Source organism: Emys orbicularis, chromosome 3 (genome assembly GCF_028017835.1).
Source record: "Emys orbicularis isolate rEmyOrb1 chromosome 3, rEmyOrb1.hap1, whole genome shotgun sequence".
Classification (NCBI taxonomy): domain Eukaryota; kingdom Metazoa; phylum Chordata; order Testudines; family Emydidae; genus Emys; species Emys orbicularis.
The window spans coordinates 114,116,846-114,130,078 of NC_088685.1; the positions used below are offsets into that span (position 1 = coordinate 114,116,846).

The 13,233-nt window shown below is 41.7% G+C and overlaps 1 protein-coding gene across 4 annotated transcripts in view; it reads left to right on the forward strand.

Moving 5' to 3' along the window:
• Positions 1 to 8,108: 8,108 nt before the first annotated feature.
• Positions 8,109 to 13,233, forward strand: part of STXBP5 (syntaxin binding protein 5) — a 179,381-nt gene continuing 174,256 nt past the window's right edge. For all 4 annotated transcript variants that reach the window (XM_065400761.1, XM_065400762.1, XM_065400763.1 and 1 more), the window contains exons 1-2: positions 8,109 to 8,261; positions 10,016 to 10,113. In XM_065400761.1, coding sequence (XP_065256833.1) covers positions 8,109 to 8,261; positions 10,016 to 10,113 — 251 coding nt within the window. The remainder of the gene's footprint in view (positions 8,262 to 10,015; positions 10,114 to 13,233) is intronic.

The window sequence follows — 13,233 nt, forward strand, 5'->3', positions numbered from 1 at the left end:
GATTTAAGCAAATTCTTAACTTTAAGAGTACACTTAAGTGTTATCCTAAATCAGGGCCAAAATTTGAAACTCTTTACTATTATTATTCATTACTAGTACCTCTGAAGCCACCGCCATGCACCTTAAGTAGACTTGAATTTGAAGATAAATAGCAGCTTTATTAAACATTCTTGTTGTACACAATTTGCACATTTTAATTTTTGTTGCCTGTTTCTTGTACTAGAGTGATAATCTTATACATGCATATTCAAGCATAAATTAAACAAAGAATCCACATCATAACCAGCATGCGGAGATGAATTCCTTAGTGAGAAATAATCTGCTTTCATGCAGATATCATTACTTAGGAAAGGGAACAAACTAGATGGGTACAAAATGCCTATACAATTAAAATCGGAGGAAGTGACAGCACTTTGGAGGACAGGATTAGAATATAAAATGATCTTGATAAAATGGGAGAATTGGTCTGAAATCAAAAAGCTTAAATTCAATAAAGACAAGTGGAAAGTACACCACTTAGTAAGAAAAATCAAATGTACACCACTAAAATGGGGAATAACTGGCTAGGCACTAGTACTGCTTAACAGAATCTGGGGATTATAGTGGATCATAAAGTGAATACAGTCAACGATGTGATGCAGTTGCAAAAAAGACTAATATCATTCTGGGTTGTATTATTATAGGAGTGCTGTATGTAAAACGTGGGAGGTAACTATGAGCTATGAGGAAAGGTTAAAAAAACTGGGTGTGTTAAATCTTGAAGAAAGAAGACTGAGGAGGGACCTGATATGTCTTCAAGAAATGTGTTCATGGCTGTAATGGCTTCAATAGCAGAGAGACCCAATCCAGCATATCCCATGTCCCAGTGGTGAGGGTGTGCTTCTGAGAGGTTTAAATCGCTGCTCCAAATCAGACAAAGGGGGATTATTAATCTGATTCTCCTGCATTCTGAGTGAGTGCTCTAATCAATGGCCTAACTGATATAAGGGTACCACTGTCAGGGCTTTTTGTAAGAAAGGGTTTAGGTACCTGACTCCAGGAAAGGGTTCACAGCTGTGACTCCCAAGTAGCGATAAGTACCTAAAACCAGTTTATGCTCCACCCCTCTCTTCAGCATTTTCTGTTGACTAGTTTAGGCAGCTTCTCTGCTCACCTTGCTGGCTTTTGTGGTTCCTGTTCTTAGGCACCTAATTCTCACCATACTTTGTATAGGGAATCTAGGCACCTAAATCAATGCTGTGGATTCCATTAGGAATATTTAACCTAAGATTATGCCACACTGAGTATAAATTACCTTTGTGGATCTAGCCCTTGATGGTTGGTTACTTCTATAAAGTAATATTGTGTATATTAAACAAAGTGGGTGATTTTCATTAAATCAGTTATTGAAAGAGCTTAGGAACATTGAAAAGGCTACAGTAAATACTAAACAAAAACTAGAAGAGGAGATAGTAAAGGACAAACTTCCTGCATTTGTTCTGGCCAAGCCTCATGCTTACTGGAACATAGAAAGCAAGAAGATATCGACAGACTACGTCAGGGGTAGGTAACCTATGGCATGTGTGCCAAAGGCAGCACGCGAGCTAATTTTCAGTGGCACTCACACTGCCCGGGTCCTGGCCACCGGTCCTGGGGGCTCCGCTGCTGGCTTGGGGTACCGTCCACCGGCCCCACTCAGCCTGCTGCCAGCCCCGGGGCCTGGCCACCGGTCCTGGGGGCTCCACTGCTGGCCTGGAGTACCAGCCACCGGCTTCCTGCCAGCCGGGGTTCCGTCTGCCGGCCCTGTTCAGCCCTCTGCCGGCCCCAGATCCGGCCACCAGTCCGGGGGGCTCTGCTGCTGGCCTGGGGTCCCAGCCGCTGGCCCGGGGCTCTGCAGCCATCCCCAGCTGTGGCCCACTGGGGGGCAGTGAGGGGTGCAGACAGGGACAAGAGGGGGTGCAGCTCAGCACTCCGATCTTAAAAATTGTCCCAGAGCACTGTACTGGGATATTTTTAAGTCCTGATTTGCTGCTTACATCACTATCACGCCACATGCAACAGCACACTCTGTTTGATGTTGAGATTATAATGTACATGCAAGAACTGGAATCAGAATTTTCTGACAGATTTCAAGCTTTCCAGCGATTTGGCCCAATGCTTTCTTTTCTAATTAAACCTGAAAAGTTCAAAGAAAGCAACTTGGATTTGTCTGTATTTCAGTGGATGGGTGTTGAAGATTTTGAAATGCAGTTCATTCAGTTAAAAAGCTCAGAATTGTGGGCATCAAAGTTTGAAGATCTGCAGAGTGCACTTGAAGCTACCAAGAGAGATCATGGGGCCTCTATTCTCACCCGCTGGAACTCCCTGCCAGTGAAATTTAACAGTTTGAAGAAAATTGCGTTTGCAATGCTTTCAGCATTTGGATCCACATACCTGTGTGAACAGGTATTTTCACACATGAAATCTGTCCTCTATCCCTCTCGGAGCCAGTTAACAACTGATCACTCAGAAGCCTGTGTGCAGCTTAAAATATCCAAATATGTGCCAGACATTGGAAAACTCAGCAAGGAAAAGCAAGGGCAAGGATCACACTAAACTGATAAGATCTGCATTTTAATTTAATTTTAAATGAAGCTTCTTAAACATTTAAAAAACCTTATTTACTTTACATACAACAATAGTTTAGTTATATATTATAGACTTATAGAAAGAGACCTTCTAAAAACGCTAAAATGTATTACTGGCACATGAAACCTTAAATTAGAGTGAATAGGAGTGAATAAAGACTCGGCACACCACTTCTGAAAGGTTGCCAACTCCTGGACTACGTAAATAAAAGGAAGAGTACTGTGCATTCTTAGAACAACATTGGAAGGAAATTAATTAAGTGCTTTCACTGGCCAAGGAAGATTTGGATAAGCAGAAAAATAAATTACTTCTTCGGACAGTGATAGAATTAAAGGAGTGGCTGGGCCAAACCAGAAGAATGTGCTGCTAAGAAAACCTTACTTTAGGAACTGAAGAAGTGACTGACAATGAAGAAAATGTAGAAAGCAGATCTGGATTTTAAATATTTCTTCAAAATAACTTACATTTATTGATACAGTACTCATCTACTGAAAATGAGATGGAGATTTAAACAGCAATATTTAACTAAGGGAATAAAAAACTGTATGTATTATCAGTAATATACAATGAGGAAAGCCAAAGACTTTTTTGGAGACAAGTGAATGTGTAAAATATATTAAGTATTTTTTACAAGATTCCATTGTGAAGTAATAAGAAAAAATAAAAACACCTATAAGAAGTTAAAATAGTTAAGTAATCTACATTATGGAATCAAAGTGTTATTGTGCTAATGTAGAGTGAAGGTCTGCTCTATTATACTAATGTAAATTCAGAGTAGCTCCAGTGATCTCATGGCATTAGTTCAGATTTATACCAGTACAGCAGAGTTTTTCCATAATAAAGAATGTTATAATTAAAAGTAGTCTGTTTGGGGATTTAAATATAAATAAGGCCACGGAAGGAGAGTCCCTTTCCAGGAACAGAAAATTTGAAATAAAAACTTCAGTTTCTTATGGAGATAAAAGAAAAGTTTCAGTTCTTGTAACTGAAGAGTGGAGCATTAAGTATTGAGCAAGAGAGCTCCTTCTTCCCTTTCCAAGGGCAGCAGACGGTGAGTCTTTAGCTGAAGACAGTAAAGCTAAGGGCCCCATGTGGCATAATAACAGATGGGGAATTTATAAGGCCCATTAAAATGCAGTGTTAGGCTGAGTGAAATTCTGCTCATTTCTACAGAGGGTGCCGTAGCAACCAAGCCACAAGATTCCGTGACAGTTGGGATAAGCCCAAGGATCTTCCGGGAAACCTGGTCTGGTTGCCCCTTCCCCAGCCGTGTAAAAGATTTGGGACTGGAACCAGGAGCATCATTTCAGAATAATTCAGAGTGGGGTGGGGTGGTCAAAGCTGTGTCAGCATATGGAGTATTATATATGATTACATTATATCCCGCAGAGTTGGGTGAAGAGGAGTGGAAGACACAATGGAGCATGTGGAGCTATGAAAAATCTGGAGAGGGGACAAACCAAAGTCAGGGGGTGGGGCAACTGCCCTGTTGCCCCATAGCAAATGATGTCCCTGACTGGGACTGGAGTGTCAAACATTGGAAAGAGAGTTCAGACATCAGGGCAGAAAGGTCTGAGTAGGGCACAAGGAGGAGGTTGGGCAGAGTCAGTTTAGTTTGCAAAGAGAGGATGTGGTTATTGGGTAAGAGGAGCAGGGAGGGAGGAAGCTTTGAAATACTGCAACTAAAGCCTGAGAGAAGAGATAAGGAGGATGTTTGCTGCACTATAAAATGAAAGGCCTACTCTTGCTCCCATGGAAGTCAATGGGAGTTTTGCCATTGACTTCAATGGGAGCAGAAGTTAAGGTAGCAGGAAGGGTCAAGTTGGTGAAATGCATCAGTCGTAGAGGTGGGGGTGGGGGGTGGGGAAGACTACAGTACTACACAAAATAGCAACAATGCATATATCATAATTTATTATTTGTATTACAGTAGTTCTGAGAGACACCAGTCAGAATCAGGGTCCTCTTGTGCTGGGGGTTGTATTAAAACCAGCAAAACAGTCTCTGCTCCAAAGACCTTACCATATACTTAAAGACACTAGTACTTAACTGGAGGGCACACAGTAGAGAGGGTCAGGAAATGAAGGTGACTATAGTAGGAAAAAATAGTTATATAGGCCTCAAATTGTCAAACACTGAAGCACATTCTTAACTTTACTACTGTGATGTGATGACTGGTGTGTGTGTTGCCTTTCTGCTTCCTACTTCCTGTTCCCCTTCCTGTTTTCCTGCTACCTACCTGCTGTTCGGACTGTCATCATGTTTTGTTCAGATTGTTGCTGACTTCACCAGTTCATGGTTGTTACAGGTTTTGATTGACAATCCACCGGTGTGTCCCGCTTCAGGTTTTTTTGTGTTTTTAGATTGCTATTCTGAGGTGAATCAGAGCGTAACACGTGAATAGTCCTATTAACTTCAAAGGAACTGCTCATGGTAGTAAAGTTAAGGTCATGGTTAAGTATTTGCAAGCTTAGGGCTGGCAATGTGAACACAATGGGGCTACTCACATTCCTAAAGTAAAATTACTTATGAGCCTAAGTCTTTGCAATATTGAGCCCTATACATGTAACCATACAAGAAGAGCTGTTAAGTTGCAGTATTTTCCTTCCCAGTTTATTGTTTATAGTATAAACAATTGTCAGAAGATGGAGGAAATCAAACTAAAACTTAAAAAATATGGACTAACAATGTATAAGAGCAATGGATAATAAAACAGGAGTTGGAGCTACCTACATATTTTACAAAAGGAACAGAATTTGTTTTATAAACAGGAACTAAACAACAACAACAAAACATTAATGTTTTATACAAAATGTACCCTGGCCCTTATCTAAGCCTATTTCTATTAAATATTTCCAACAGACTCATGCCATCTCTTGGGTCAACTGAGAGCACTCCTTTGAGGATGATTTGAGGAACTCCAATGTTCACCCCTCTCTTCTCACAGGTAATGTAAGGAAGCAACTGTTTCAGTTAAGGACTGTCAACCATTTCCTAAAACTATGAGAACTATCTTAGCTTTTCCCAACTACTCATGCAACATAGACCTGCTTGGCATACAACTCCAAATTGACTTACTGAGTTAATAATCCCAGGGAAAAAATGAATAGAAGTTTCATTTCTGTTACCTCAGAGATGCCATGGAGAATCCATGAGATAATCTTTCCAAGTTATACAACACCTGCACCACCACTGCTATGGCACATTCAGGTTGACTAAGAGGAACCTTTAAATCTGTGCATTTAAATGTATTGTGCTTTTCCCCAATAAACCTCTATTCTAGGTATAATGTAGAGATATTATGTAAGTGCTGTGTGTTGGTCTAATGCTATTCTTAAGATATTCTTGTTACAGATAGGTAATGCCACTGGCTAACATTACCAGGATTGCATGCAATTATGACCTGAAATTATTTTCCTCATAAATCATAATTATAATAGATTCTCCCTCTTTATTCACTAACTGAAGACCTGGGGATGATTTGCATTTCAGAAGATATTTTAAAACTTTTTTAAAAATAAAGGAATTAATGTTTGAGGCAAGGATAATGACATTACCCTTCATGGTTGGGTATATGACTCACAAGTGAGAGATGAGAACTATCATACTGCAACAGAGAAATTGAGTCTATTTTGATATTTTGTATTCGACAATAGCCAGTGTCTGATATTTCAAAGAAAGGTGTAACTCTGCTCCACCCATCTACATTGTTCAGTTGTGTAATAGCACCAATGAAAGGAAATGTCTTCCTAACCTCATCAATCATTTTATGCTTTATAGAATGAGGCTGGACAGCCCTTACCAATACTTTCTTTATTATCTTAATTTAAGTTGCTTTACTTGTTATGGAGAAACAGTAGCTCCTCCATAGTTAAGATTGTAACCAGCTTCCATTATGCTCTAGATTACATTACATTTCCTTGAACACCAATGAAGCACCTGTAGTACGAAAATATATGTAATTAGGCAAAAATATTAGCTACTATTCTGTAAATAGTTCTCAGTGATTCTGTAAATCCTGCTCTCAGTGATTTGAACAGTAAAATTTTGCCATTGATCTCTGATCATATTGCTATTGGCTGATTGCCGCTTCCTAAGAACACAAGGAAGTTCATTGTTAACGTAGCTTCTTCTTGAGATCAAGTGACAGTGGTCAGTGTTTTTAGATCTGTAGCTAGATATGTAGCATCAGGGGGGTCTAGTCCATCTCCCCAGGTGGATGGGTTAAATATGAAGAGATAGTGAGCAGCTTCACCACAGCTGCTATCCACCCATGACCATAACTAGGTATGGTTAAACCATGAGTGCCTTACCCCAGTACCTGTGGGTATGGCTGAACCACTGATACCACACAGACAGAGGGAAAGAACCACAGCCTCTCGAGACCTGCCATCTGATCCCCGGTGCCACATCAGAGTGACAGAAGGTTGTTGTGGTGTTTGCACAGAGGACTCAAAGCAGGCATCCACAACCTCTGTGGGAGGCTCTGCCTCTGCTCAGAGGGTGCCTTTCGCCATCCCACCGTGCACCCCTTCCTGGGGTGGCCTCCCCGGGCCGTCAAGCTTCCCCCCAGAGCAGGAGTAGGGAGAGGGACTCCGACATCCGGGTGCCGGCGCCCTTTGCGCGCATGCTCTACAGAGCCGCCGCTGGGTGGGTGAGGAGGCAGCGGCGGCAGGCAGCAGCAGTGGCAGCGGCAGCTGCTTCTTGGGCGCTGCGCTTCCGCGTTGTGGGGCGAGAGGGCTAGACAGGGGGCGGCGGCGGCTGGAGCAGGAGCAGGGCAGGAGAATGGTGGTTGGGGGGCGGGCCGGCAGCCAGCAGCAGCGAGAAGCTCTCTCCTAAGGCACGCGCCGCACTGAAATTGACGCGCGGAGGCTGCTGAGCCGAAGGAAGGGCGAGCGTGAAAGGCAGGGACTGCGGCGGCCGGCCGGGGCACATGGAGGGCTAGCAGCGCGGCCACCGCTACCGCTATGTGAGGCGGGGTGGGCGATAGGGGCCGAGGCCGTCGCTGTCACGTCGCAGCTGTACCGAGAGGCAGCCTCAGGCGGGGGCCAGGGGCCTCGGCAACGGGAAGGGCCCGGAGCGGGGCCAAGGCTGTGTGCGCGTCTGGGGCCTCGGCAGCTGCAGGAAGGGGGACCAGGTCGGGGGGAGGGGGTCATCTGAGGCCTCGAGAGGAGGCGGGGGGAGCAGATTTACCTTCTAGGGGTCACTTGGGGTGCCCCGTCTCCGCACCGCGCCCTAGGCTTCCCCCTGCGTTAGGATTTATCCTCCCCTGCCGGCTCAGGGGCTCGCCGTCTGCCTGGGTCCGCCCGCCGCCTTGCTTCTGGTTCCCTGTTCCTGTGAATGAGGGGAACCGCTTGGACAGCACCACTCGCCTAGCACCGCCTGCGCTGCAGGGCTCTCAGCTCCCCTCTCTGTGCGCGGGGGGCTGAGGCGGCGGGGAGCGCCCGGAAAAGCGGGAGGCGGCGGCAGGCAGAAGAACAGGGAGCGCCGCCGCCGAGACCATGAGGAAATTTAACATCAGGAAAGTGCTGGACGGCCTGACAGCGGTCTCGTCCTCCTCCTCGGCTTCCTCCTCCTCGCAGCAACAGCAGTCCGGGAACCGGGAGAGCGACATCCCGGAGACGCTCCAGTCCGAGCACTTCCAGCTCTGCAAGGTGAAGACTGCAGCCAGGAGCCCCGCTCGCAGCCCTGGGGGAGATAACGTAGCCATGATGGGCTCTGCAGGCATTGGGCTCTTGGGTTTTCAATATCTACAATTATCTGAACCCCTCTACTCTTTAGGGATGGGGAGGGAATGCTGTGGGAGTTGTAAAGGGTTTGCTCGATCATCTTTTCCCTCCCTTGACAATGTCTGGATTGATTCTCTTGCCTCTAGGCTATTTCATGCACATAATACTGTGTCTGTTCAGAATAAGCTGGGGAGGGGGAAAGTGGAAAGTAGGGAGGAGAGTAATGGTACCTGGGTATAATGGAAATCTGATTGCTGTTGCATTTGAGTGATGGACTGGCAGTATGGGGAACCTAACCCTTCACATTATTTGGAAGTGCATTTATCCTTTTGCACCTAACATGGGCTGTAGACGTTTATGCTGGATTTGTTGGAGCTTGTTATCAAGTAGACACTTCTGATATTCTCAACTTGAGGTGGGAGAGAAGTTAATGTTGTTCATTGCTGGTATAATTATTGCACTTGAGGTCTATACATTTATAAAAGGATGATGCAGCAAATTAATCCAGCAGCTGCATGAAGAGGAATAAAAACTAATTTGAATATTAACACCCATCTTTATCTTTACAACATCCAGGGCCTACTTGTTATTTGGTTGGGCTTGTTTGTGTATATTGCTTTACATTTTATCTAGTGTTCCAGGCATTTTTATTAGCAATTTAAAAGAGGTAAGGGATCTGGAAAGGAAAAAGCAGTGTTGAGTTAAATGGCCTTGTTTACAGTTACACTGTAATCCCTTATCACTTGCAAAATTATTGAAAGTTGAGAGGCATGGCTGTCTAACGTAACCTATTTAACGTCATTAAAGTAAAACCTGTGTGTGTGCATTTTTGAGGTCCTAAATCACCACACTGGCATCTGTATATTTATTTGTAATTTTAATATAAGATTTTTTTTTTAAATAGAAAAGCTAGCATTTGTATGGTTTTATTTTTTCATTTGCATAGCTGTGATCAAGGTTAGATCACTATATTAATATTTTTGTGTGAAAAGTGAGTCATGCAGTGAAACAGCACAATTCATTAATTTGAATCAATTATTGTCCTACAGTACAGTTAATTTGATAACTGCACAAGTAGTAATTAAAATCCTGGCTAGTCAAAAAAGGTAGCCATTCCAATAGCTTAATATTAAGTATTGGTTTGGGGGGGGGGGGGGGGGATGTGTGATTTCTTTTAAAATGCTGTCCTGGAGAGAGGATGCACTGTGTCCTGCTTGAGAGAAATGGGGATGGCTCTCTGAAGAGCAGTTCTAATGATTTGTAATAGTTTAATTTACAGTGCTGGCTGCGTTGTCAAGCGTCCCAGGAAACCTCTCATATTTTAATTGTCAAATGCCTTGTACATAGCTATAAACAAGAAGCCAGAGAATAGGGGAAGGGACAAAATGAAATGGAAGTAGTTGGTGGCTTTTTTAAGAAAAGAGGTAAAAATCAAATCCATTTTCAGTAACCATCTTTTATTTCATGTTCAAGGATGAATGAAATAGATTCTCTACCAGAAATTTTCTGTAATGAATTCAGGCTAAAGTGCTGTTTTGCATCAAATCTTTTTTCCTAAATGCTTGTTTCCTTACTGAAGTGCCATTAAAACTGAACCCCTCCTCCTAATACACTCTTGATTTTATTTATTTTTGGTCTGCTGCTTGACCCACCGTTACTTCACTGCTCTGACTTGTTAGACCGTACGCCATGGTTTCCCCTATCAGCCTTCAGCCTTGGCATTTGATCCTGTTCAGAGGATACTGGCAATCGGGACTCAGACTGGAGCTTTAAGGCTGTATCCTTTCATTCTGTTATAAAAAGAAAATCACTGTGCTGCTGATTGGAGTCCTGTCCTGGCTTATTCTTCTGCTTTGCTGGAGCTAGTGTGAGGAAGCACTCTGGAAATCAGGTATGCATTTGCATTTGAAGGAGAGGGAAGAGGGAAAACTCTTGGTTGCTGTTGTTGGGTTCTGTCTCTTTTGTGTCTTTGTGTGTGCACACATCTTTTGAGAATATGCCAGTGCTGTGATGTATGGCTCCTCAGTTTCCACTATCTTGGGTTGGTATACGTGTCTGTGAACTCTCTGTTGCGTTGGCATTTTTACAGCAGTTAAACATAAATCTGAGTAGAGGCCTGTACTAAGATGTGTTAAAGATTGTGGTGGTGTTGTCTTTTTGGACATGAAAATCTTCCAAAGGGAAATGTTGGCTTCATGCTTGTTTGTGGATTTTCTTCTGGGGAGCTGCTTTCTAATGCTGTAATTATTTGCCGTTTGTTTTTAAGCCACCAAAAGATTGTTTTAGCAGCACCATTTGATCTTTTAACAGTTCTATCATCAACACTGAGTAACTTGTACATTTCAAACTAGCATGGAATTTGTAGCCTAAATCAACAATAACTGTGTTCTTCTGTGCTTAACAGTGCTAACTAAATAAAAAATTAGTTGCATTTATTTGGTTGAGAAGGGGCCTAAATGTCTTTCCAAAAACAGATTGGAATTGCCTGAACATCACTTAATAGGGGAATGTAGTCAATTGAATTTGCTATTATCCTGAAATCTACTTAAGTTTTGACATTTCTAGAAGCTTCAAATCATCTTTCTAGGAAAAGTAAGTTAATCCCTTTATAAACTGCAGGTAAATCTCATCTTTTTCTTGTTGCTGCTGCTACTTTGTTACTCCTTGCTACTGCTTATAGTATTCTGGGAGTTGAGTAACATGGTAACTCTACCTCCTTCAACTAAAAATGAAATACAATATTACAATACAATATTAATGGATTTTCAGTCCTTTTTAAGCTCTCTTTTCAATTTAAGTTATATTTACAAAAAGTTAATTGTTATGAGAGATTCAGAGAGGAGAGAATTTTAGATATAAACTGAATGAGGTAAGATGTGTAAAAACATACAAAGGTGATGTATTTTATTATAATTTATTGATGAATAGTGCATTGTTCATGGGAGCATCATATTATAAGGACATTTTATTAAAACTATCCTTATATGTAAATAGTATGTATTTGTTATCTATTGAAGATATCTCTTACAGTTAGGTTGCTATTTGTTTCCTATAAATAAATTAGCAATACATGGCATCCCTAGGATTATAGTGAGGGTGATCTGTAAAAGTGGTTAAATGAAGAATATCTAATATCAGTGTAATAGTGCCTTATGAATGTGCTTGCTTTTTAATAGGCAAGAGTAAGCATTCTTGGAGGACAAGCAAGTTTAGCTTGAGCAGCAGTATAAACGCAAATGTTTTGTTTTACTTTTTTGATATTTTAATGGAAATGTTGAAACAGTTGTACTGAACTAGTGAAAAGGAGAAAAATATTTCAAAATGTGGTTCTTATCTGAAACATCTAACTGGTAAATCTTTGGCTAATGTTTGATATTACTTACAGGGCTTGAAAAATCCACTTGCTAAAGGCACTTAAATTTTGTCGGAATTGGAATGGAGGGATAAACCAGTCTCTGCAGAATTTAAATCTTCACTTCTTGTTTTTGTTTGTTTATTTGTTAGAGAGGGGAAGCATTCCAAATATAAAACAATGTTTGTCTTCCTGAGTTCATAGGCATGACTCTGCTGCTAATAGCCTTCTAAAAGAGAGGGAAATTGACCTTTGTTAGTTTTCACTGCTATTAGTCAGAACCTTGCAGAGGGCAATGAAATTGACAAGAATATCTTTCACTGTTGATGATTTAATGAATACTCTTAACAGAAACATGGCCCAGAGCTATTCATGGGGGAACAGGACCCAAAAATGGAGCCTAAGGGAAGGTATTGAGTAACAGACCTATCTTTTTGTCTCCACACATTCTGGTACCATTTAGTTTGAAGTAGGGTGTCTTTCAGCTAGATGAGAAGTCTCCCCACCACATTGTCCTGAATTTAATTGGTGGGATTTCCCCTTGTCTTTTGTATTGGCCTCTGACTAGTAAATACTAAGTAATTTTTTAAGTTATGAAATCTTTCTAGTGTCTCATTATTACTCGTTGCATATTTCTAACTCTGGAGTTGTAATGACTGTTGTAGCTCATTTAAAGAATCAAATCAGTCTAATACCAAGTTAAATCCAATATGAGGTATGATGAGTAGGTTTTTAGGCATTTCTCTACCAATTTATATGGGAAATTGCTTTTCATGAGAGGGCCTCAATGTTGCTTCTATTAAAATTTTTACGTGATGCAGTTTTAAACAGGGTTCTAAGGCACTTTAAATTTAAAAAGGTAACATGATTTAACGCACAAAACTGAATGGGGCCAAAATGCTTTACAAATCATGGGACTACCTAGTAATGAATATTATTCACCAATTTTAATGCTTTTTGGACATGTCTACGTTGAGTAGTTAAACCATTTTAAAAACTGTTCTAGTGAGTAGTTTTGAACTGCTCCAAGTTTTAAAATCAGTACTGGTTAGAGCTATGCATAGTGTGGGCTGGGTGTGACACCTTCCCTACAGTTTTGCCATTTAATATCTGTCTATTATGGCCATGTGTGCACCTGGAATAAAAGGTATGTTTTTAGCACATTAAATGACTGTTTGTTTAAATATCAGCATTTAGCATACATGGTAGCATTAAAAAAATGCACCTTTTTTTGGGCTGTGCCACTGTAGCACATCTGGTGAAAATGCTCGATGCTGACGGGAGAGAGCTATCGCCTCCCATGGAGGTGGTTTTATTATGCCAGCGGGAGAGCTATGTTTGTGGGAGAAGCTACCCCGCCAATCTAGCAGTGTCCACACCGGTACTTAGGTCGGTGTAACTTACTTTGCTTAGGCAGGTAGCTTATTCACACAAGGCTTTGCTATTCCATGGCCAGCTTGTTCCTTCCTTGAGCATCAATTGCTTTTTGATCTTGTTGTAGCTTGAGAAACAGAGCAGTCCATAAGGTACTAGGAAGAGATGACA